General features: G+C 32.7%; 1 protein-coding gene across 4 annotated transcripts in view; it reads left to right on the top strand.

Annotated features, from left to right (window-relative positions):
- Positions 1-27,570, top strand: part of LOC140434744 (juvenile hormone esterase-like) — a 538,160-nt gene that overhangs the window by 287,878 nt on the left and 222,712 nt on the right. For all 4 annotated transcript variants that reach the window (XM_072523239.1, XM_072523238.1, XM_072523240.1 and 1 more), the window contains exons 3-4: positions 25,542-25,667; positions 26,056-26,215. In XM_072523239.1, the coding sequence (XP_072379340.1) occupies positions 25,542-25,667; positions 26,056-26,215 (286 nt within the window). The remainder of the gene's footprint in view (positions 1-25,541; positions 25,668-26,055; positions 26,216-27,570) is intronic.

Below are 27,570 nucleotides of genomic sequence, written 5' to 3'. Positions count from 1 at the left end.
TTTACGGCACTTAAGATTCGACAATTCTGAAACTCGCGAAGAACGTAAGAATCGGGACAAGTTCGCACCCATACGGAAAATAATCGATGTCTTCGTGACCAACTGCAAAACTGCTTACAGTCCTTTTCATTTGGTACCAGTGGATGAGAAACTGTAAGCGTTTCGAGGGCGTGGCTCATTTAGGGAATATACTCCAAATAAACCCAATAAATATGGGATTAAACTTTTTACCCTACTTGATACCAAGTGTTACTTTACTTCAAATCTTGGAGTCTATGTAGAGCAGCAACCTGTTGGCCCTTATCCTGTGAGCAACTCTTCCAATGCGGTAGTCTTAAGACTATGTGAACCCATATATGGAATAGGAAGGAATATTACTACGGATAACTCGTTCATAAGTATGAATCTGTTAAAGTCGTTGTAAAAAGCTGACGTTAGTTGATACAATTCGTAAAGACAAAACAGAATTACCACCTAAGTTCGTCAACCCTCCAAAGTCACGGTTAGTTAACAGTAGTTTATTTGGCTTTCGACAAAATGCCACTCTTGTGTTCTACAATTCCAAGCAAAATAAAAACGTCCTACTGTTATCCAGTCTTTGTTTATGATAATAAAATAGTTGAAGTAACAGGTAAACCCGAAATCATAATGGAATATAATAATACTAAAGGGAATGTTGATACTGTGGACAAGCTGTGTGCTGCCTATAACACCGCAAGAAATACCAGGAGATGGCCAATGTTAGTTTTCTATTCGATGCTTAATATTGCAGGTATTAATGTGATTTTTCACTGCAACAATTCCGATAATGTAACCAGCAGAAGATTTTTTACAAAGATTAGCTAAACAATTAGTTGATAATCACCTTCGTGCTCATGCTACTTTTTCTGTGTGCCATTATCAATTAAATTAAGAATTACAGAAATTATTGAATCTAAAGATGTACTACCGCCTCCAGCTGGTAATATTGATCAACAAAGGGGACGCTGTAGTTACTGCGGCAGAGAAAAAACCGTCCGAGTCCAAAGTATTCATGTTAAATGTGGAAAATATAATGTGTTTGCAACATTGTACAAATATTTGTGATGAATGTTTATAATATGCAAAATAATTAATAAATAAGTGTTTATAATAGTAGTTCATTTTATTTTATTAGAAGAATTTTTTAATCGTACTTTTACTTGCTATTTTAATATGCGGACTCACATAAGGTTAAGATATTTAAAGTAGCAACCTGGAATATCAGAAGTCTAGCTGCAAGTAGAAAATTAGCGAACGTATTCCTTGAAACAGAATACCTCCAAATTGATGTTCTAGGTATAGGGTGACGTATAATGGCCAGATTTTGGCAAACAAATTACAAATAACGAAAAATGTAACAACGAGATTAATCATGTTCTTGGTATCTTAGTTGCAAAAAAGGTCAACTACTCTGTAATAAGTTTCATTCCTTATTTTGATAGAATTCTATCATTACAACTTCGGTCTAAGAAAGATATGGTAATTTTTATTTAAGTTCAAACTCCGACGGCAGATAAAAATGACGATGAAATCGAACTATTTTACTATGATTTGGAACAAGTCTTAAAGTCAATAAAGAAACATCACACTACAATAGTATGGGCTGGGCGACTCTATTACCAAAGTTGACCAGGGAAGAGTGAATGGATATGTGGGTGAATATGGTCTAGGAAATAGAAATGAACGTGGTGACCGTTTAATACATTCTGTAAGATGAAAGAATTTGTAATAGCTAATATACTTTTTAAACTACCAAAAAGAAGATTGTATACATAAAAATCTCCTGGAGATACAACGAATAGAATAAACCGAAATCAAATTGACTTGGTTTTCATTAGATAAAAATCTTTTTGAGGCACGTGTACTGAAAGATTAAGATATTTAAAGTAGCAACTTGGAATGGCAGAAGTCTATAGGCAAGTAAAAATTAAGGTTCGTTCGCCTAACAGAAAAGTAGAATATAAACACTAGGAATGCGTGGTCCAATTTCTAGAGATGCTGAAGAAGTATCTACTTGTTACAAAATCACTTACTGTAACTGATTATATACAAAAGCGTATCAAAAGTAACAAGTAGAAACTCACAAGTAACGACAATCTACACCTCTAAACAAAGACGCTTAATTTGCAGTTATAACAGATATGGATTCAGTAATCCTTACGAATCACATTTATGTCTGTTGAATTTATTTATATAAATATAATTTTTACTTTTAATAGCTCTATGTATGTGTGTTCGTATAATTATAGTGTTGATTTATAATTATAGTGTTATTTAAATAAACTCAAAACTGTGAACATTTTTAAGGTATTTGCTGTTTTCTATCAACTTAAGTAAGTAAATTTAATATCATTTTGACACTATTATAATAATTATCTATTATGATGATTCAAGGGTTGCAAGTGTAAGTCCATAATTAAACAGGTATATTAAAAAGGTCAATATTCACAATCTAATATTTACTTTCAAAGTGTTACAGAAGCGATCGGTTTCGAGGCTTACAATATTTGCCTCATCCTCAGGCCCAGCAAAGAGTTTTTTCTGTTAAAAAACAATAATATAGATATCGCCAATAAGAAGTTTTCCGCTTACATCCAGAATACTGTCTTTCTTCATCTTTTCCTTATGTCACTATTGGAATGGAAAACACACTCGCTTAAAGAATTAAAGGACGAAGGACCACCAGCCAGGGGCTGGAATGAAAAACAGATTAAACACTAACTTATATTTAATGCTAAGATTAAATCGAAATTTCTGTTAGCCGTCCGAAAACACTGTGATATGGGATACTTCACTACACTTTTCACTGAAGCTATTTTCACTATTATATATAATTACAAGTAGAATTGCTTAGCGGAATGTCATTTCTATGTTTAAAGCGAACTACTGGCAACACTGCTGGTTTGAATGGATTAACTATTCATATGAAAACTATAACTGCAGTTTTAGAAAACACTGGTTACTATAAATGATTGGCTTGATAATTTTTATGAATAATGCGATGCGAGTGTGACTACTTAGTTACAAATACATATGATATATTAATAAGCGAAGAGAGTATCTGCGAGCTATATATAGCGAGTTTAGCTTACGATATTTTGCGACCGACTTTTGTAATAGCTTGTTCTGAACTGACTGATAATATCTAAATTATGTAGGCAGGTAGCGCAATGCTCCTACTCCTAAGAGTACCGTTAAATATCTTTTTTTATTCCTTCTAAGAATTTCAATATCGTCATGGTTAAAAATTAATATCAAGTGGAATGGAATTTCACCATTCTGGGGGGCGGCGGCGAACAAATAGGCTAACAACTAAATATTTAACTAAACCTAAGTTATATACAAGAACAGTCTATTGTCTAACAACTAACTTTATCGCCTATAGGTAAAACGATAACTTTGGTGATAGAACGCGTATATTCTCCATCAGCAGTTTTGAATCGTACAACTCTTACTTTACCATCTTTGTCGGGTATGGTGGCAATCACTCGTCAAAGAAGTCAGCGCAATGGGATTGTGTCCTGACTCTTCACTAAGACTAAATCATTAACCTGAATATTAGGCAATGAACGTAGCCATTTAGGACGATTTTGCAAATTATTTAGATAATCGACTGACCAACGCTTCCAAAAGGATTGTTGGATTTGCTGGCATTATTGCCAAGCAGTTAGTCGATTAGTATTTGTACAAGTTAAATCAAAATCAAGATATGCAGTCAAATAACTGCCTATTAAAAAATGTTCTGGAGTTAGCGGCTGCAGATCATTAGAATCATTTGACAGCGGATATAGTGGGCGAGAATTCAACACAGCTTCTATCTGAGTTAGAATAGTATACATCTCTTCGAATGTGAACCGTGAGTTTCCAACCAACCAAACTAAATGATATTTAGCACTCTTAATAGCAGATTCCCACAATCCTCCCCAATGGGGAGAGCGAGGTGGAATAAACTTCCAACGTATTTCGTTTTGATCTAAATAGGAGCGTATGTTATCGAAATTTGATTGAGACTTAAAAAAATCATATAAGTCACGAAGCTAATTATTAGCGCCAACGAAATTGGTTCCGTTATCACTAAAAATTATTTGCGGATTTCCTCGCAATGAAAGAAACCGTTCTAGAGATGCTAGAAATGAATTAGTGGTCAGATTACTGACCAATTCAATATGTATGGCTTTGATAGCCATGCAGACAAACAAGACAATATAACATTTTAAATTTGGAGCTTTGCGTAAGCGGGAAGAACTAATATACACGGGTCCAGAAAAGTCTACACCGGTTTTACTAAAAACACGAGTATTCTGTACCCTATCTATAGGAAGCGGATCCATAATTTGAGAAGCAGTATGTGCGTTAAAGCAGTAGCACGTTAAACACTGCTTTATAATTCGTTTAACTTGTTTTAGGCCGCTGAGCGGCCAGTATCGTAGTCCTCAATTTCCGAAAACATTTTGGGGACTAGTATGTCCCAGTCAGCAATGTTCTCTTTTTATTAAGAGAGAAACTACATGATTATTAGCGGGCAATAGAATTGGAAATTTTTGACTGTCATCAATCGGTGCATTCTGAAGTCTACCACCTACTCTTAAGATACCAGTTTTGTCGATGAAGGGATTAAGCGATATTGCTACTGAATATATACTACTGAATGTTGTAGCTTGAAAAATTTGGAAAAGCGTGCGAACATTGTTGTTCACGAGTTCTCCATCTTATCTGAGATTACAAGAGTAATCTTTTTGATTTCGAGTAGATTTTCAACAGGGGAAAACGTATTAAAATTATCGAAATCAAAACTATACATTCGCAGGAACTCAGGGCCAGGTAGCCAAAAATCTAGCGTATTTTCGTCGAAATTAATTGCCGCGAGTTAGCATATCAGCAGGATTTAAATTAGACCAAATATGTCTCTGTATAGAAATCATACTTAAGCTTTGAATTGTAGAGACGCGATTGGCTACAAATGTCATGTAACTGTTTGCGGGATTTTTTATCCAGCTAAGTGCAATCTGTGAGTCGGACCAATAATTTATCGTATCGATTGTAAAGCGTTCGTTTAAAGTAGCTATCATTTGATGAACTAGTTTGGAAAGTAGTTACATTACACATAATTTCAACTTTGGAATAGTGAGTTTATTTTTGAGTGGAGCAACACGAGACTTAGCGGTAATTAAATTACTAGACAATGAGTTGTTACTATGTTGGGCGACAAGATAGATGCAAGCCCCAAAAGCGGTTAGGCTTTCATCACAGAAACCGTGGATATCAATTTTTGTGATTTTTTTGTTTACAAAAATAAAACGAGGTATTTCAATATTATTTACTTTAGCGAGAGTAGTTAAGAACGTTTTCCATTTTTTTAATTTCACTGGATCGGTGATTGGGTCATCCCAATTTACCCTTAGTTTCCAAAGTTCTTGCATGAGTACTTTACCGTTAACAATTAAGGGGTTAACTATCCCAAGCGGGTCATAACAGGAACCAATGCAACTAAAAAGTCATCGCTTAGTTATATTGGATCCAGGTCAATCAAAGTATTCGCAGATATTTTTATCGTATCTACTGTTGGGTTCCATTTTAATCCTAAATTTTTGTATGGCGCTTCTTCTAAACTCAAATCAAACTCTACTGTATCAGATTGGGAAATTTCTTGCAAAAAAGATAGTACATTCGAGCACCACTTGTGAAGATAAAATCCGTGTTTATTTAAAACAGCATTTAATTCTGAATAAAGCTGTCTAAGTTCATGGAACTTGGAATCGATTCCTCTTAGGATGTCATCCATATATGTTTGCTTTAATAAAGCTTTAGATGCTAGTGGTGCTTGGGAGTTCCTAAGGGCTATGTCCTTAATAACTTTTGTAGCTAGAAATGGAGAGCAATTCTGACCAAAACTAACGCGAGATAATTCAGTACACTTGAAATCTTCTGAGGGTGAGTACCTCCAGAGAATATTTTGTAAATATCTATGATGCGGAGACATTTCTATCATGCGATACATTTTATTGATGTCAGCGGTCAAAACAAATTTATAAGTCCGAAATCGACACAATGTATTAAAAAGGTTGTCTTGTACTTGAAACCCTTTGAGAGTTAACTCGTTGAAAGAAAATCCGGAGCTGGATTTTGCGGAAAAATCAAATACTACACGAAATTTAGTGGACGAAACTCCCTCCTTAATAACAGCTCTATGAGGGATAAAATATTTATGTTCATTTCAACAATTAGTGAGTGTAAGCGGTATGACCTTTGCGTGTTGTAAGGATAAATACTCTTCTATTGTCTTTTTGTATTCTCTAAAAAAACTATGGCCTTTGGAAATTTTTTTCTCTAGTGTGAAAAAGCGTCTTTTTGCGATGGTGAATGAATCACCCAATTGTTTTATTCCTGAACAAGCAAGCGGTATTTCAACTTGATATCGACCTGACTCTAAAATTTTAGTAGTAGCGGCGAAGAGTGTTTCGGCCATTTCTTCCTCTTCAGAACAAGAACATCGCGAGGTAAGTTCCTCTAATTCCCAGAATTTTTCCAAAATTGAACATATATCTTTTTCTTCACCGTCGGATCCGACGGTTAGATTAGTTTCGTCCTGAACAGATAAAAAAGAATGTGTTGTTGGAATACGATAATTGCCTTTTTGATGGCTTAAATTAGGCACTGGTCCTGCAACTACATAGCCGAATGCAGTTTCTAGAAGCGTGGGTTGATTATGACGTAGTGAAATAAGGTCGCCTTTTACTATGCTAAAATAAAGATCAGCACCTATTAATATATCAATATTGCTGGGTTCCCAAAAATGAGGATCGGCCAGCTCGTGTATTAGATGATCGGGTATTTTTAAACCATGAGGGTTTAAAGCGATTTGCGGTAATCGCTCAGTAATTCGATCTATTACTGAGCAAGAAACATCAAATTGTTGATAAGGATTAATTTTGGAGTGTAACACAATATCTAAAATTTCATTTGATTGAACAAGGTCATTGTTTCCTAAACCGGAAATGAATAATTTTTGCGTTCTAGTGAGATACTGCAATCGATTTGCTAAGTCTTTCGATACGAAACTTTGCTGACTTCCTGAATCTAAAATTGATTTGACAAAAAATGGTTTACCCGTTCTTGAATATACTTTTGCCTGAGCGGTAGGTAAAAGGATTTGGCAATTATTTTTACTAAGGGCAGATAAATTAGTAGTACCTGTAGATGAACAAACTTCTAGACTACTAGCGGTATTTGTGTCGGATACCAGTAAATTAGAGGGCAAATTTTGAGTAAGAAAAGTACTATTTTGTGTTAGAAAAGGATTGGACAGATGGCCCGATCCTGATAGTATATCGGAACAGTGTGTTTAGTTTTGGCTCTCCAAAATAGTTTAAATTAAGTGAGAACAAGTTTTCAAAATTTAACTACGCTTTGTGAAGTTATTAGTGATCAACTGAACTTACTTTTGCTAGTCCGTAAATACAGTTTTACTGTAAATTTCACCGAAAATATATAATTAGTACGTATTTAACATCATTGAAAATTTTCATATCCATATTTGCTTGACGATAAACAAAAACATTTAATTACCATTGACCTGTATCTCCGGCCGGTTTTTTTCTGACGGCGGACAGGTCCGTCTTTAGGAATGTTTAAACATCAACGAATATGTCGCAAATCAATAAAATAAATTTACCAGGCAACTCTCAAATGGATAATTCTACACAAAGAAGTTACTCTACTGCACTAACACAACAAAATTTCCGTCAAAACGGCAAGCTATCATTTTTAATTCCATTGAAGATGCGAAAATACAAGATTACCTCCTCCCCCTGGGAGAAATCATCTATCCAAAAAATATACTATTCTGCTCTAGATTATCAAACAGTAGAATATGTTTATATTTATCATCTGAAAATATCGTAGAAAAATTCATGAATGAAAATAACGGCAACATTGAAGTTAATAACCAGATTATACAAGCTCGACGGTATATAACTCCATCCGAAAGAATCATTCTCTCTAATGTTTGCCCATCCATTCCTCATGATATATTAATTAAAGAACTTGAATCCATGGGGCTTGTTATTCTATCTACAATGCCCTTTTTAAAAATTGGTGCACCGTTACCCGAATTTAATGATATAATGAGCTTTAGGAGACAAATCTTTATCAGCTTTAACAGAATCGTTTTTAATTAATTACGATAATACTTCATATAGAATCTTTTTATCAAGCGGCAACCTAACGTGTTACAACTGTAAACAAAATGGGCATACGGCAACTACCTGCAAAAACCCTATCAATCCAAACCCAAATCCTACTTCTCCAACCACAGCAGAAGAAATCTCAACATGTAGCCCTCCAGAAATATCAACCATCACACCGACATTTACTTCAAGACACCCCAACTACACAAAATCAACTAAATATAAAACAAACTGCGAACGAAACAACTACCTTACATATGAAAATTGAATCTTCACAGAACAGTTCAAAAAGAACTATTGACGATACCTTAAGTCCTTCTCCGCCTTCCAATGATACCACTAATAAACCGAAGTTTACCAGTCAAGCAGAAATGCCATTTAATCCTAAGAAAAATCAAAATAAAGGTAAATCTCTAGAAGCATTCATAAACCAGCAGTCACCACCATTTATTTTAAGCTATGTTCAGATAAAAGACCTATTCGACAACATAAAGAATTCATCCGATCCACTTACTACCGTTGAAAATTATACAAACAACTTTACAGCTCTCATAGATATGTCAAAATATATCCCTATACTCAAGACAGATCTACAAAGACACGAAATACCAAATTAAGAAAAATTCTTCTAAAACACTTACAGATGCAAATCCCACACGACCTAGTATCCGATACAGACAGTGACTGCTCACAAACCAATCATTAAATAAATTTATTTAATAAAATAGAGTTCAATAAATTAATACAGTGGAATATCAACGGCTATTACAATAATTTACCTATGCTACAGATCATTCTTTCAGAACAAAATCCAGATTTTGTATGTTTACAAGAGACCAATTTTAGACAAAATCTAAATATAAACTTAAGAAACTATTTGTGTCACAACCAAATAAGGCCCAACCAAAACATTGCAAGTGGTGGTGTATCAATTTTAATTAATAATTCATATGACTCGATAAGAATACCTCTAAATACTAACTTAGAGGCCATTGCTGTAACCGTCATTGGAAAAACTAATATAAACCTTTGCAATATATATCTACCTCCTGGAACAGTAATATCCAGAAACGAACTAGAGAATATTTTCAAACAAATTCCTACTCCACGAATCATCTTGGGAGACCTAAACGCATATAATTAGATTTGGGGATCAGCATATAAAGACCAACGGGGTACTGTAATTGAAGAAATTTTAGATCATCTTAACTTGTCTCTCTTAAATGACGGAAGTCCGACTAGATTTAATATAAGAACTGGAGAAGCTACTCCACTTGATCTAACAATATGTGACAGCGAACTTTATCCACATTTATCTTGGTATCCAATGCAATACACATACAACAGTGACCATTATCCATTAATTATAGAAAACAACCAACATAACCGCACAACCCATTTTTCTCCGAAATGGAAAATGGATAAAGCAGATTGGAAGCTTTTTGCCGAACAAATAGAGTCGGATATAAACAAGTACTCGAACAACAATAATTAATGTCGAAGAATCTCTAGACAACTTGACCAAAATAATTATTAAGGCAGCTGAAAACTCAATCGGTAAAACAGCTCCAACGAAACGCTCCACACCAGTTCCATGGTAAAACGAATCTTGTAAAAAGGTCATTAGAGAAAGTAAAACTGCCTTTAATAAATACAAAAGAAATAAATCACTTGAAAACCAACTAAAATATAAGAGAACTCGAGCCATAACTAGACTTACAATAAAGACAGCTAAACGTCAGTCCTGGATTGATTATGTTTCTAAAATAAACAGCTCTACTCCTATGAGTGACATATGGAAGAAGATAAAACGAATATCGGGAAAAACTTTGAATTTAAAAATCAACTCACTTAATATTCAAGATAAGATTATTACCAACAACAACGAAATCGCAGAAGAAATGGCTAACACTTATAAACATAGGTCTAGTAATACCCAGTATAACCAGAGTTTTATCACACTTAAGCAACATGAAGAACATAAACTAATTATTGATTTCGACGAAATAGATAAAAGTCCTATAAACTCACCGTTTTCAATGGAAGAGTACAATGAAGCCCTTACCTCGTTTAAAGATTCGGCAGCGGGACCTGATGATATTCCAGTAAAATTTATAAGAAATTTACCTTCAAAGGCTCATCAGTACTTACTAAAGTTATTTAATTTAATATGGATGCAACATAAATTTCCATCAAAATGGTCAGAATCTATTATTATACCAATTTTAAAACCAAACAATCCAAAAAGTAATCCAAATATATAGACCAATATCTTTGACATGTGCTATGCGTAAATTAATGGAAAAAATTGTAAATTGTAACGATAAGACTACCAAAGAGAATTGAAGTACTATTGTAAAAATAATACCTCAATCAACCATGGGAGCTTATCGTCTATACTTTGCCTAGCTCAGTATCTCAAGGGTGAGTTCGTCTTGTCTTAAACTAGTGATTGAACCTGAGTTCTCAGTTGATAGCAAATAAGACAAATTTTAACCAAACACATTTATTTAAATGAATAAAAAAACAATAATTAACCCTGCCAAAGCTTAACAGTTAATAAGTGTTACTTATTGCTTCGATGGGCTGCTTGTGTGTTCTAGCTGTTGGGTCCTCCAATTAGAATTTGTGGCTTCTGGAGAGCTGCAGTCACACGTGGCTGTATGTCCTGACCAATTATTGAGATCCAAATAAGGTGGTTGATATAAAGCCAATAAAACCAATAAAATATCTTGCTATAGATATCATGAAACTAACTTGTCTGTCAACACGGAACAGAATAGTCTGCCGAACAAAAAGAGAGAGGGCGAATATTTATTCTACGGGACAGAAAGGGAGAGAAAATAAAGAAAATAAAAAACATAGGGCGCCAACTATTTTGTAAAAAATAGTAAAAATTAAACTGAAGATAAAGAAATTAATAAATAAATAAACAAATTAAAATGAAATAATTATTATTAAAATATAAATTAATAAAGATGTGACGTTTATAACGTTACACACTCCTACCACCCATCAGAAAAATTTCGAACACAACTGAGAAATTTTTCTCAAAGAAAACAAGAACACAATATTCTACCTAGGAATAAATATATGCAGTAGTAATCTGTAGTAACAAATCAAAAATAAATACTTTATAATAAAGCAATAAAGTTAATAAATTTAACAAAATATTGATCATAAAAAAAATTTAGAGTATTACTCAGGGAAATTAAATACTTCCCAATGAATTGTAGTATCCGTCAAACTAAAATTTGTTATATGGTATTTAAAAAAAATATATAACAAAATAATTAAATTAATCAATATAAGTAATTAAGTGTACATTACTATTCATAGAAAATTTAGAGTATAGCTCAAATTTGCTATATTTAAAAAAAAATACAATAATTTTCAGATGTTAATCTGTGGAAAATAAAAAAAATTACCCAATGAATTGTAGTATTCATCACACTAAAATTATTAATCTAATATTAATAAATTACTACAGAGAATATCTCTGGAAAAATAAAAAAAATTACTCAATGAATTTCAGTATTCATTAAACTGAAATTAAATAGGTACTGTTATAAAGTAAGCAGTAAGATGGTGTAGCATAAAGTTTATAATAAAAATTTAATAATATTATAATATACAGTTTTTGAGGAGAATGCTCAGGGGAATATAAATGCATATTACCCAATGAATTTTAGTATTCATTAGACTAAAAATGAATGAAGAATATTAATTTAAATTAATCGGGTATCTGTAGACTTTGGTACTGTACATGGACCCTACCAAAGGATCAATTGAAACCATGTTGGTATGAACGCAGTAGCCCATAGCCCACGGTTAAACCACGACAGCGCTCCTCGGAGACGACAGCCCTATGTGCCATGAACCCCCCGAAGCCATACCCTGGAGACAACCCACCATTTAAGGAAGATCCAGTGGTACGAATGTACATCTGCATCAAAGCTCAGGCCCACAATAACAAAAAATATTAATAACAAAGGGGCAATGCATCTGATATATTCAGATATACATTGTTGAAGAATTCTGTCTTCAGAAATTCTTCTTCGGAAGTACAACTTCCTTTGCAAAATACCATTCTATACACATAGTATGAAGTCTAGTTAATAATTAAAGTCAAAGGTAAGTATACAAAAATAAAGACAAATAAGCAAAGTCAGGTAAATACATAATATAGAGATCATATCTCACAAAAATGAATAGTTAATGGATACTGCTAATGAATGAACCTCAAAAAAAAAATTAGTACTCAGGATAACTGAGTACCTAAAGTAAGGTAACAATAATATCAAAATTATAAAATGAGTAAAAGCATGTAGACATTGATATGCAAATGTAATTATTGATAAACAACTCAAAAATACATATAAACTTTACTTGATATGTCAAATAAGACAAAGTTCTATACAAAAGAGATATAGTAACTACATAAAACAAGTCTTAGAAGACTAAGAGTAAGTTAATAATGAAAATAAGATAATGATACATAAGAAATGTTATTCTCACTAAATATAAACCAGGGATCTACACAAAAGAATAAAGTACTGCATAAATATAGTTTACAAAAATAGAAGAAAACAAGTGAAAGTAGATATACTACAATCAAACTTCAAAGCGCCATAATTCTACACCAGATTTCTAAAAGTAGATGCATAGAATTATTTTAACTCCAAAAGAAATAAAAAAAAACACATCATCCAAAAAATATATATATACCTACTACGGTATATTAATTGTGTCTAAAAGACCAAAATGGAACACAGATTCATATAATCTGGCCCAAAACCTCCTAAGGATATATGTATCCTAGGAAAACTAAATTACCATGTATGCAACTAACCATCTTGTCATACATGAAGTGCTGGATGAAGCTTTTAATTGTATCAAAATCAAAAACAATTACCCAAAGTAAAATAATAGGAATATAAACAGTTAGGGTAATGTCAAATAAATAAGATTAATATGTTTATCATAACTACAGAAATATCAAAATAAAAAGAGATAAAATAATAAAAGATAATGCTTTACTATATTATACAACATTATTGAGACTCATCATCACTAGATCATCAATCAGTAACATCTAACTTAATATCTTGCACATGAAAATTACCAAGGTCTTTACCATCTAGATCCTTAAGATTATATACTAAAGGAGATAAAATTTTATGTATAATACAGGGAATAAATTTGGGAGCTAATTTAGCAGAAAATCATCCACAGATTTTGAAAGGATATTATTTTTCTTCCAGACTCTGTCACCTACATGAAATTTTACATCACGTCTACGTAAATTGTAGCGTTTAGTGTTGGTATTGTAAGAGTGACGTATTCTCTTCTGAACTTCATTAAATATAGGAGAAATATTCTCTAAAGGCTTGGGATCAAACAATTTATTGTTAATATTAACAATATTATTAGATGTTTCTTTAATAGCACCAAAGAATGAACCATCAACAGGAACATTTCTAGGAAATGTTAAAAATGAAGGAGAAAATTGTGTTACTTCATGTTTAGCTAGACGAATAGCTTGGGCTATTTTAAAAATTTCCTTGTCCCAATCTTTATGATTGTCCTGAATAAAAGACCTAATTGCAGTAAGAATCGTCTTATTAACTCGTTTAGTAGGATTAATCTGAGGAAAGTATTTAGCATTACACCAAATTTTTTGTACCTTGTACTTTTCCATCAAAATTTTAAAATCTTTGGAAACAAATTGTTTTCCATTATCAACTGCAAAGATCTGTGGTACACCAAAAATAAGAAAAACTTGATTTTCGATAAACTTGACAATAGCTTTAGAAGTAGCATTAGCCAAAGGATGTACAAACATGAACTTTGTAAACCAGTCAACAACAACTAAAAGATAACGATTTCCATTTTTAGATCTAGGATATGGACCAAGTAAATCAGCAAATAAAAACTGAAAAGGAAAATTAATATCACGGTATTGTCCAATAAGACCAGCTGGAGGTAAGTTACTAGGCTTGCAAGAAGCACAAACTTTACATTTATGAACATAGTTCACAACAAATGATCTCATTTTAGGCCAGTAATACAATTCTGAAATCCTAGACAGGGTTTTAAAGACACCTAAATAAGCAGCTGTAGGATCATCATGATATATTTGCAAAACTTCCTTCCTATGTGGAGAAGGAACAAAAATTTTCCATTCTAGAGAAGAATTGGAAAACTTTGAGCTAGAAAAAACATGTTTATAGAGAACATTATCCTGAACCTTAAAAGCAGGATATAAGTTAGGATTATCTGTAACTTTTGCTATCATATTCCTATACCAAGCATCTGTTTTTAAATTAGATAAATTTAAGAGAGAAACTTGAGATGCTTCAGGAATTCTTGAAAGAGAGTCAGCTACTACATTTACAGAATCACTACGATGAGCAGAGTTAAGTTGTGACTGCTGAATGTAAGAAAGATTTTCACCACTGCTAACAGTATTTACTACACAAGTAGATAAATCTGTCCCCTTAAATGAAAAATTTGAGAAATCCGAACAAAGTTGAAACAAACGAATAAAATCCATACCTAATATCATCTTATGTGAAATAGAAGGAACTATTAACACTTTAAGTGATTTGTAGAACGTATTTGTTTCCACAAATTTCTTTCATAATTGTAAGGTAAATAAGTTTCCTTTAAGGAAGCAACTAATTCAGACCAAGAATTAAAAGATTTTTTGTAAAGTGATTATGCCACCAAGTAAAAGCAGCACCTTCAAATAGATCTCCTGCAGAGATGAATAAATCTTCATCAGTGCAGTTCCTAGAAGACTTTAAAGTTTCAATCTGTTCGAGAAATGGAATTAGAGGTTCTTTACCAGAAAATTTTTTAATACCCCATTTATAAACAGGAACATACTTAACAGGTGAGGCTGAAGATTGAGAATAATTCAGGCTTACTCTATCAGGAGTAGAAGCAACAGGTTGGTCTACCATATCAGGTTGATCTACAATGTCAGACAAAGTACCCTCTAATTTTAACAAATCGTAGCGGATAGCTTTTTTCAATTTTTCTTCGTTTACAGAAGTTGGCTGTAGACGGGAGATTCTACCAGATAAATGAGTTAAACGAAAACTGAAAGCTTTAAATCTACTATCAGATTTTGTATCTGAATAATCAGATATACGACTTAATAGGTCAGAATACGAAGCTAAAGCTTGTTGGTAATCAACATCAAAAGATAAATTAACAGAAACATCAGAAAAACTACGGTTACTGGCTTCCTGAGAAAGAAGTCCAGCAAGGATCTTTTGTTTTTCCTCTACTGTATTTGGGACAGAGACATTCCTAATAAGAATTTCATATGATAATTCATCTGTCTTTAAATGTTTAGGTAGCATCTTAAAGAAATAATTTTAAAAAAACTAAGAAAGTAATTAAAATACACTATCCACAAAAACTGGTTAAGTTAAAAAAACAAACCACTTACAACAGTATAAAAGTACCTACCATCAAAAAAAAAACATATAAAAATATCTGAGTATAAAATATATATGCTGAAATATATAAAAATGGTAATACTTTTTAACCCAACATGTGAAAATATATAAAAACAGTCAAAATATGGAAATATTAAAATTAACTGTAAATAATGATAATATGAACACACAAAAAAATAAATAATAAAGTATTTATTAAAGTTTGTTATCTGCCACCAAACCAAAAACCCAAAGCACAATTCCTCGAATAAAACAGGTACGGTTGGGTGCCAATGTGTAACGATAAGAAGACTACCAAAGAGAATTGAAGTACTATTGTAAAAATAATACCTCAATCAACCATGGGAGCTTATCGTCTATACCTTGCCTGGCTCAGTATCTCAAGGGTGAGTTCGTCTTGTCTTAAACTAGGGATTGAACCTGAGTTCTCAGTTGATAGCAAATGAGACAAATTTTAACCAAACATATTTATTTAAATGAATAAAAAAACAATAATTAACCCTGCCAAAGCTTAACAGTTAATAAGTGTTACTTATTAACTGTTAAAAAGGCTTTTATGGACTCTTGAGAATCGAAACCTGATAATTCCAAATCAAAGTGGTTTTCGTAGAAATCGGTCAACAATGGACAATATTTTAGCATTAGAAAATGACGTACTTGAAGCTTTTGCTGCCAATCAAAAATGCCTGGCAATATTTTTTGACATCAAGGGAGCATATGATACCACTTGGAAACACCTAATAGTTAAAAAACTACATAATTTAAATATCAAAGGACACTGCCTAGCTTTCATTAATAATTTCTTAACCAATCGATCATTCCACCTTAAAACTAATGGTATGCTATCACCAAAAACAAAACTAGAGAATGGTATTCCTCAAGTATCAGTTTTAAGCCCTACACTTTTTTTAGTAGCAATAAATGATGTCCTAGCCAATATGAACTCACCACTGAAAGGTCTCTTATACGCAGACGACCTTGTTATCTATGCGAGAAGCCAAAATATGGAAAACATCACGAGTATGCTACAAACGTTTTTACATCAACTAGAGGAATGGTCGCAAAATTGTGGATTTCAATTTTCTACAGAAAAAACACAATTTATATTATTCACAAAGAAAAGCTACCCTAATCACTCTCCACTCTCACTATTTAACAAGCCTCTAGTTCGAAAAAATAATGTAAAATTTCTAGGAATGACATTCGACCAACATCTAGATTGGAAAGAACATATTAAAAAATTGACAATCGAATGCCAAGCAAGACTTAATATCCTTAAATCACTATCTAAAAAAGACTGGGGGGCAGATAGACAAACTATGCTCTCTCTCTACAGAACTCTAATCAGATCTAAATTAGACTATGGCGCGATACCATATTCATCGGCTACTGAGTCTTAAAATTTTAGATTCAATACACAATACTGCACTCCGCATTGTCTTGGGAGCTTACAGAACCACACCAATAGAAAGCCTGTATTGTGAAGCAGCTGAACCATCACTATATCACAGAAGAATGTACTTAAAGTTAACCTATGCAATTAAATCAAAATGCAAATCCTAACAACCACACCTTCAAATATGATCACCTTAACCGATTATCAACATGTTTCTCCAATAAACCACGTCTACATAAACCTTTCTACCACCGAATCAAAATGGATCTCTCATCTCTGAACACCACCTTACCTCCTTGCTTTCCCGTTAGTTTTGAACCTGCTGCACCATGGACTTTGGGAGTACCTAAAATAATAACTACCCTAACATCATTGGACAAACACTCTACTAACCATAGTATAATACATCAAAATCTGCAAAACTTATTATCAAAGTATACAAATTTCTCTCAAATTTATACAGATGCTTCAAAATCAACAGATGGCATGGGAGCAGCAGTTATATCCTCTAATATGTGTCAAAAATATAAGTTGCCAATACACTATAGTACTCTTAATGCAGAATTATATGCCATATACGAGGCACTCACATATATTATATCCTCACCAAATCAGAAATATATTATTTTGACTGATTCACTAAACTCACTACAATCTATAGGAAGAATATACCCAGAGAATCATATTCTTGAAAAAATAAAACAAAATCTGATAGAGATAGAAAATTGTAATAAGGAGGTAATCTTTATTTGGATCCCATCACATAATGGTATTAGAGGTAATGAAGAAGCAGATAAGTGTGCGCGTGAAGCCGTCAATTCAGCTGACTCTATTATTGTGAAATACGTGATAGCTAGTGATGTTTCAAGTGTTATTAAATCGCGGATCCTAAGTGAGTAGCAAAACCGGTGGAAATTTTCAGTGTCCAATCTTCGAAATATTAAACCGGACATTAAACCATGGAGATGTTTCCCCACTAAAAGAAGGGATCAAGTGACAATAACTCGTCTTAGATTAAGTCATACTAGTGCCATGCACAAGTTCTTAATTACTAAAGAATCCGACCCAAAATGTGAGCAGTGTAACGTTAATCTCTCGGTGAAACATGTTGTTGTAGACTGTCCAGTTTTCTCCACAGCAAGAATCAATTATGGTATCTCAATAAACTTAGAGAAAGCACTTGGTGCAAATTGTTAATTCACAAATATGTTAAACTACTTAAAAGCTATTAATTTTGTTAATATATAATATATTTAATATTGTAAATCTGATTCTCGCTAATAACCTTCGGGTTGATGCGAATTTGTAAATAAAAAAAAGGATTGGATAAAAGAGCGTCCCTAGTAAAAACGTTAATTCTGTTCCCAATATGTCTCAGAGATTGACTATTTTGTGATATATTTTGAACCCTTTGCTCAGTTCCAACTCGCGGCGAATTAGTTTCTAAATGAATGAGCGAACGATGATCCCTACCACAGGACTGACATCTAGACAGAGATTTGCAACTCGACAAGATATGCATATTTGACAGACAATTAAAACAAAGAGATTTTGATTTGACAAGTCAATGTCTCTTTTGCGGCGATAATTTTAAGAATTTTGTACACACGTATGTGGAATGCGATCGCTCATTGCAATAACTACAATATTTACCATTGGAGCTACTGTTTCTCGTAGTCGAATCCGACACCTTCGCGTGAAAGTTTACCTTGGGAGAATCTTTATGCGAGTTTCTACTAAAACTATTACCGGGTTTTAAGCTACCGTCGAACATATTTAAGTTTTCCAGTATTATATAGCGCTTTTTTAAAAATTCAAAAAATATATCTACCGATGAGCCGGGAGCGCGGTTAAATCTCGTTCACTTTCAAAAGATCGTCGACTTTGAAAGTCCATTTTTTTCTCTAGCAAAAATACGAGAAGCGTCTCAAAGGTAACTTGAGCAGATAGTCTAAGATTTTTTATTAAATCCAGTGTTTTTTACTCGTAACATAGAAATTCCGTATTTCGCTAGCATTACATTTATTTATATGCTTTTGATCCAGTAACGTCTGATACAGGGAATTTAATAACTTATTCTTATCTTCATAATTATTTTTTAGCGTGGAAATAGCGACATCCAAGTTCTGATTTGTAACGGGTAGAGATTCTATTAAGCTAAGCGGTTGCCCTCTAAGTAAAGTTTTGAGATAGTAGAACTTTTCACTATCAATTCGGGATTGTTCAATACAAGCGAAGAAAATAAATCAAAGAAGGACATCCATTCTTGTGGATCCCCAGAAAACGGTCTTATATTAATATCAGGCAACTTTACATTTGAAACACTATTAACTATTTTATTAGATGTAGACAAATTTTCAATTAATTCCTACAATTGGGCTAACGCGAGTTCAAATCTCTCATATACAGACTCATTTTCCTCAGTATCGGACGCCACTGAATCTGAATTCTTTAACATATCTATTTCACTTTGAATTTGTTGATGTTTTTTATAGTTTTCGGGTAAATTTTCATATTTGATTTTAACTAAATGAGGGTTATCTACTTCCGACTTTACGAACTTTTCTATCTGTGTTAGTTGGGCCTTACAGCTACTGCGCTGATTTTTTAAAATTACTGTATTATTGGTGGCCATTTCAAATTATTTAATCAGATTGAAATACGAATCAAAATAATTTCTTTACCAAAATAATTACGTAGTTAAACTATAAAAAATATAGCACTATTGGCGTTATATAATTAAGATAGTATTAAAATAAATATCTATGTAAATATTTAAAATGCAAACATGAAAAATGCGAACGTGTTATCGAAATTAATAGAGAAAGTCTTATTGCTTCTTAGAATATGTAAATACAAAAATATAGGTAGTTCCTTGGAATGTTTACCACTTAACTTAAGCTGGGTAACGGCTGTCACCTTTTCAAATTATTCCTTCCTAGAATCGGCTAAACCCCTTACAGGCGGCTGGAACTGCATGTCGCAGTCGCCACTCTTGTCTCACAATGTTGCAAGATTGCACAAGATTTGCAGAAATTTTGTGTTTAAAGTTCTATTTTTCAAAAAAAAGTTATATGAATTATAATAATTGGGTCAATCCAGCTCGAATATGGACCAAAAAATGGAATGGAAAACAGACTCGTTTAAAGAATTAAAGGACGAAGGATCACCAGCCAGGGGCTGGAATGAAAAACAGATCAAACACTTCTTCTTCTTCTTAGTCATTAACCTGATGCAGGTATCGTGATATCATGAAGCTATTAGCTAAATTTCCCAATGTTCCTCCACGTTTTTCTATCTTCTGCCATTCTAGCACATTCTGACAATGGAGCGCCAATGGTAGCAACAATATGGTCCGTGTATCGTGTGGGAGACCTACCTCTATGTCTTTTGCCTTCTACTTTTCCCTGGATGGTAAGTTTTTCAAGACCATTTCTTCGAAGCACATGTCCAAAATAGCTTATTATTTGTTCTGATATTTGTGTTCTTAGTCTTTTCTTTATGTTTAGCTGGTCCAGTATGGATTTATTTGTTCTTCGGGCAACCCATGGTATTCTCAGCATTCGTCTCCAGCAGTACATCTCAAATACATCTATGTTCTTTTTGTCTTTCTCAGTAAGGGTCCAGCATTCCGATGCATAAGTAAAAACTGGAAAAACTAGACTTCTTACTAGTCTCATTTTTGTATCGGTAGTTATTTCATGGCTTTTCCAAATTTTTGTTAATTTTGCCATAGCGCTTTTTGCGATTGCTGACCGCCGCTTTATTTCTTCAGTACAGCCTCCTTTGTTGGTTATTAATGAGCCCAGATACACAAATTTATCTACAACAGCGATATCAAAACAACAAAAAAAGCACATCATAGTGCATAATATGTGATTTTCCATCTTCAAACTCTTTGCTATGCCTGGGTATGAGGCAAATCGGTCGCTTCTGTAACACCTTGAAAATAAATATTAGATTGTGAGTATTGACCTTTTTAATATATCTGTTCAATTATCTATTATTTTTTTAGAATATTAGCCTGTAAATAATACTTTGCAGGTTTGTATATACAGTCACTAAAACAAATTAATATGTCGGACATGGACTCTGCCGATGAACTCGTAAACATATCTTTAACTCCCCCCAAAAAGAGATCGAAAAAAGGCCATTTAAGCGTAGACGTTAAAGAAATAATTGTAAACGTGTATAAGCACGAATTACAAGAAAATCTGGTGTTAATATTGTCCGCTGTTGAGAAAAGAGTAGCTGATAAAGTTGGAGTGTCGGATAGTTCTGTGTTTAAAGTTATTAGAGAATATAAAACTACACACACATTAGTTGAACCAAAAAAATGTACCACTCGTAAAGCCAAACTCGAATCTGTAGATGATTTTGACAAGGTAGCGATAAGAAGAATAGTGCATCAATTCTTTTTTAGAAATGAAATTCCCACGATAGATAGAGTTCTACAACAGGTTAATGACGACCCCAATCTACCTGATTTTAAACGTACTACTTCTTACAAGCTTTTGAAAAAACTTCAATTCAAATTTGTAGAAGGGTGTATCTGGATTCATTTCGCATAGTGTATCCAAAGTACTGTAACTTTCGAGATTTGATGGTGGTCAGTACCTCTAGGTTCTTCTTCATTCTTCTGTGGACCTCCTCATTGGTGACTCGGTCAGTCCAGGGGATTTTAAGTATTCTCCGATATAGCCACATCGCAATGCTTCCAGTTTTCTGCACATATCTTCGTTCAAGGTTCACGATTCAACACCATAAAAAAGAACAGAGAAGACGTAGCATCGCAGCATTCTTACTTTTATACCAAGAGAGAGGTTGTGGCTCTTGAAGAAGGTCCCCATCCGGTTAAAGGTGTATCTAGTTTTTGAGATGGAAATGAGTAGCAATGATAAATAAAAGATACTAAATTATTCAAAATTACATAAACAAAATGGAATATTTTAAAAATGAGAAACTGTAACCCATTTTACTCATTGTACTATATAGTTTTCCAGCACTTAGTTTTCGTAATTCGATATTACTTATATGTAATAGTAAAAAGTTTTTTTTCATCATTTTCAAAGAAAGCCTTTCGTTTTTACATCCGCAAAGTATGTTCGTTTGTGCGTTGTCGCCTATGCAATACTTGGGCACGATCTATCGATGGATTCATATATAGTTTTGTCTCCTGAATCAAAATCTGAAAACGGGATTTTGATATCTCGAACCGTCTTCGACATAACCGGCATCAAAGTCAAAAATAGTGACGTCACAATTTCGTTTCTGCTGACACAAATAAATGTTAAATCGAAATCGAAACGTCGACTAAATAAATTTTATTTATTAATGTTAATGTAATGGTAAATGTATAAGTCTATCTACCCAATAATATATGTATAAGTATTTTCCCTAACATTTACACAAGAAGAGGTCTCTTTTTATATCATTAATGATAATATTATTACTTATTTCCAAATATTGTTCTTAAAGCGTAAAATGTATAAAAACAACTTTCTATTTTTTGCCTTTTGATTAATACCACAATTAACTAATGATGTGTGAATGACAGTTTTCAAAAACTAATATATAAGTATACTTCTTTGGAAGATTAATCATTGATTACTATTATTTTAACAGTAATCCTAAAAATTATAAATGAATTCATTTCAAATTCAGATGTTATAGACTGCTAGAATCTTAATACAACCCTGTACGATTATATAAACATCAGGTTTCACGTGTTCTGTGCATGTATTTGTTGACACCTACTTTTCTGTTAAGTGAATTTAGAAACGAAATACCTCCAAAGTGATGTTCTAGGTATAGGGTGACGTATAGTGGCCAAGTTCAGGCAAACAAATTACCAATAACGGAACCATGTATTGTTAAGGTAAAAACGAAATTAATCATGTTAGTCGTATCTTAGTTGCAAAAAAGGTCACCTACTCTGTAATAAGTTTTACTCCTTATTCTGATAGAATTCTATCACTACAACTTCGGTCTAAGAAAGGTATAGTAATTTTTATTTTAGTTCAAACTACGACGGTAGATAAAAATGAAGACGAAATCGAACTATTTTACGACGATTTTTGAACAAGTCTTAAAGTCAATGAAGAAACATCACACTACAATAGTAATGGGCGACTTTAATACCAAAGTTGACCAGGGAAGAGTGGATAAATATGTGGCTGAATATGGTTTAGGAAACAGAAATAAAGGTGGTAATCGTTTAATACAATTATGTTAGATGAAAGAATTTGTGTAATAACTAATACGCTTTTTAGACCACCAAAATGAAGATTGTGTATATGGAAATCTCCTAAAGATACAACGAATAGAATAATCCGAAATCAAATTGACGTTCTTCTTATTAGATAAAGATTTCGTAATTCTATATTTTTGCTGCCAAAACTTATCCTGGAGAAGATTATAACACAATAACTGTAAAAATACTTACTAAAAATTAACATATTGCCCAAGAACTGAATAAAAGTATCTATAACATTGATTAGAAATAACGAATATAAACCAGAAAATGTAGAGATGGACACAATAGCACAGCTTTTTGAAAACATAGGGAGAACAGAAGCACCAAAAGAATTTAAAGATGATACTGGGCCTGATATGAAAAAAAATCGAATATGCAATGAATCAAGCTAAAATTGGTAAATCTTCCAGGCCGCATGAAGTTCCCATCGAATTACTCAAAATTGTGGATTCTGAATCCATTAACCTTCTTTTGGATATATTCAATATCAGATATAGAACAGGTATAATAGCTAAAGAATAGCTCTAATCAACATTTATATAGCTTTCCAAAAAAGCCAATGCAAAAGATTGCAATGAACATCGCACCATAGTCTTAACGAGTTATGTTTTGAAATTGATTTTAAAAGTAATACACAATAGATTACACAAGAAATTAGATGAATGCATAAGTAAAACACAAATAGGATTTGCAATACTTTGATCAACAACTAAAGTGGTATTTAAAGTTTATGGTATTTACACGGGCACAAAACATTACAGTTAAGCTAGATAATAGAGAAATTGAACAAATACCTTGGAGCATGGATCACAGAAAATATTGACCGGCAAAAGAAAGAAAATGCTGCATTCAAATTGCATGGTCAAATTTTAACACAATAAGAAAACTTTTCTGTCATCGCAATATCAATATAACTTTTCAGATAAGAATAATTATTCTTTCCACCCTTTTGTATTGGGTTGATGCCTGGACACTAAAACAATCCAATATTAAAAAACCTAGAAGCATTTGAAATGTGGTGTTACTGACGCATTCTGTAAATTTTATGGATATATCGCAAAACAAATACACAAGCTCTCGAACAACTAGAAAAACATGGTTTTATAATTGTCAGAATGGATATAATTGAATGGTAGTTTAATTTAACAAAATTATAATTGCCAAAATGATTTTCGATCTCGATAGGAGCGAAACTTAAAGAAGAAGAACACAATGCAATATGTAGTTGAATATTTGGTTGGTATATACTCTACAATAATGGACTATTTTAGTTTTAAATTTGTTGACAAGTTAGCCAGTGCCGTTTGATAATTACACAGAGAAATAACATAAATTTTAAACACACAAGTTTTAAACCAATCTGATTGGATTTCGACGGCACCATCTTTGGACAAAGCGTGTGCGAGTTCATCTAACCATTTTAGTAACTTAATTTCGTAACTAGCTACAATGACCAAATGTCCCATTTTTCTAATAGGACTATTTGTAATTGTGTAATTGTAAAAAAACCCAAGATAAACTCACACCACAGTGTTCAAAAAGGTACGTCCAAAATTCTTAAGGCAAATAATTTACAGTTCTTAATAAGGTCGTGTAATCCACTGATATCATTGTATTTTGTTATATATTTAATAATCATCATCATCATCATCATCGTCATCATCATCATCCAGCCTTCATTTATCACGTCCACTGCTGGACATAGGCCCTCCCTTAAACTCCTACATTCTTTGGGTTTTTGTGTTCTTTCCTCTACTACGTTTATCTGCTCTTGGCCTCCAATGTGTAATTTTACTCGTCCATCGTGAGTCATGCATTCTCGCTACATGATCTGCCCAATTCCATTTAAGTACCGCTATGCGTTCCACAACATTAGCAATACTCGTCCTTCTTCGCAGATCTTCGTTTCTTATTCGATCCCGCAACGTCACTCCTCCCAGCATAGATCGTTCCATTCGTCTCTGTGCCACTCTCAATTTCGAAGTCGTAGTCTTGGTTAGAGTCATAGTTTCCGCCTCATAGGTCATGACCGGTAATACCTTCGGCCCACCTTCGAACATGCCAAGTTCAATTCATTTAACTTATAATATGTGGCTTGACAGATGATTTAGGAGAAGATATATATTTAATAATGATGCATTAGAAATACTTTTAACATTATCTTTTATATAATAATTTAATAGAAAATATTACTTAATACCTTATTTTAGTCTGCAGTGCCCGTGGAAAAGTGGGAAGGAGTTTTAAATGCTACTCAAGATGGTCCTCTGTGCCCACAACCATCTACAGATCCTGTATCAGAAGACTGTCTGATTATAAATGTATATACTACAAAAGTAAGCAATATCAAATTAGTGTATTAAAAACTCTTAATACTTTAACTAACTATAAATAACCAAAAACTCATTAATAAAACATATAAAAATATTTACAAAGTGGAATTTAAAAAATAATGTGTGGACGATGACGAGGTTGTCCAAAAGTTTAGCTCGGAAAATAAGAAAACCGTTTAAAAATGCATACTAAAGACAAAATATAATAATTTCAACACAAAAAGGTTTTCTTAAAAATATCCGCTAAATACGTTAAAACATTTTTTTGTACATTAGAATGCTTCGCTTCATAGCAATGCAGGTACCGGATGGATGCGATCATTTAACATCGCGTCAAGTATAAAAATCTACTACTATAAACATTTTCCTTTATTAATTTTATTTTTTTTAGCTTCCAAATGGTGGCGAAAAAACAAAATATCCAGTACTCGTATACATTCATCCTGGAGGTTTTCATAGTTTTAGTGGTGATAGCAGATGGGCAGGACCAAACTATTTTCTAGATGAAGAAATTGTATTGGTAACCTTTAACTACAGAATAGGAACTTTAGGTACACAAACTTTTTTTTTCAACTTATTCTACTTAAATGGGGCTTAAAGCTGTTATAATCATCCAACGGTTCCCTCAAATTTATAGACGTTGGTCTTCTGATCACAAAATATTCAGGTTTCTTCACACTCTCAATAACGTTATTGGGCAACTTTACTTCGGTATGTAAAGTTGGGCGTTTAATCCGAACACCTGAAAAACATTGTGGATGATTCTCCATATCATGTAGGTCCGAATGAGTTTGAGTATTTCTTTATTTTTTATATAACTGGATATATTATTTATTAGCCATTTAATATTTTTAACTCGTAGTCTTAACTGCAGTACCCTTATTTTGTTTGCTGTGTTTGCTTGATTCACTTGATATTGATATTGAAATCATTTTAATGTAAATTTGCAACTGAGTAGCTTCCCTTCTACTACTTATAGTAACTTAAAAGTAGTTCTTAAGGGTGGAATCAGGATTATCAGGGTATAATTAGCTAGAGAGAAGCATCACGTTAACGACGATCTCAGAACTCTAGCCTATAGAACTTCCGCTCCTATGCGATAGTAATCAGACAGTCATTAACAGTTTAATTTGTAGTAGCGTTATGAGACTTAGATATGACTAAACAATAAAGCATAACTGGTCAAGTAACCGCATTTTTAGCTTCTAAAATAACCGTCTATATTTTTCTATATTTTTGGAGGTATAGTTGAAGATTTCCAGACTTTTGTATCAATAAAATTTGTGTGTACTTACATTTTATACACAGAAAAGTAGCATAGTCGCATAAAGTAGTAATAAATTTGACAGAAGCAACTATTACATAATACGAGTATAGAGATGCTATATAAGAATTAAGTAGGTTTCTTTTATTGTGGAGTTCCAAGTTAGACCCAGATATAAGTTAAAGATATATTGTTTATGCTATTATATTTTGTCAGTTATAACAAATTTAGTTATATTTTAACATCTTTTAAATGTCATTTTGGGCTACTTAAAATTATTTTCTCTTTATGGGGTAAATATCCGTGCAGTATTTTGGATTAGTTCAGTAATATACTCAATAGCATCTTACAGTTTTATTAGGTAAGTCCTTTAAATCACACTATTCATATTATTATAATTTAACTGTGATTTGATGATAATTCTAGATTGTATTCCATAATATCGTATATATCAGAAACATTTTTATTGCTACAAAGTCTATAAATTATTATAAAAAAACACACAGAAGTTAAAACACTTCACCATTGTATTTAGGTATATTAAAAAAAAACATATGGTTAAAACTTTTACAAGTGTCGTCAAAATTTATACATTAGCAGCATAACGTTTTCGATCTAATCAGATCATCTTCAGTGCCTCAT

The sequence above is a fragment of the Diabrotica undecimpunctata genome, chromosome 2 (genome assembly GCF_040954645.1).
Source record: "Diabrotica undecimpunctata isolate CICGRU chromosome 2, icDiaUnde3, whole genome shotgun sequence".
In the NCBI taxonomy this organism is placed as follows: Eukaryota; Metazoa; Arthropoda; class Insecta; order Coleoptera; family Chrysomelidae; genus Diabrotica; species Diabrotica undecimpunctata.
This window is presented reverse-complemented; position numbering and strand designations above follow the sequence as displayed.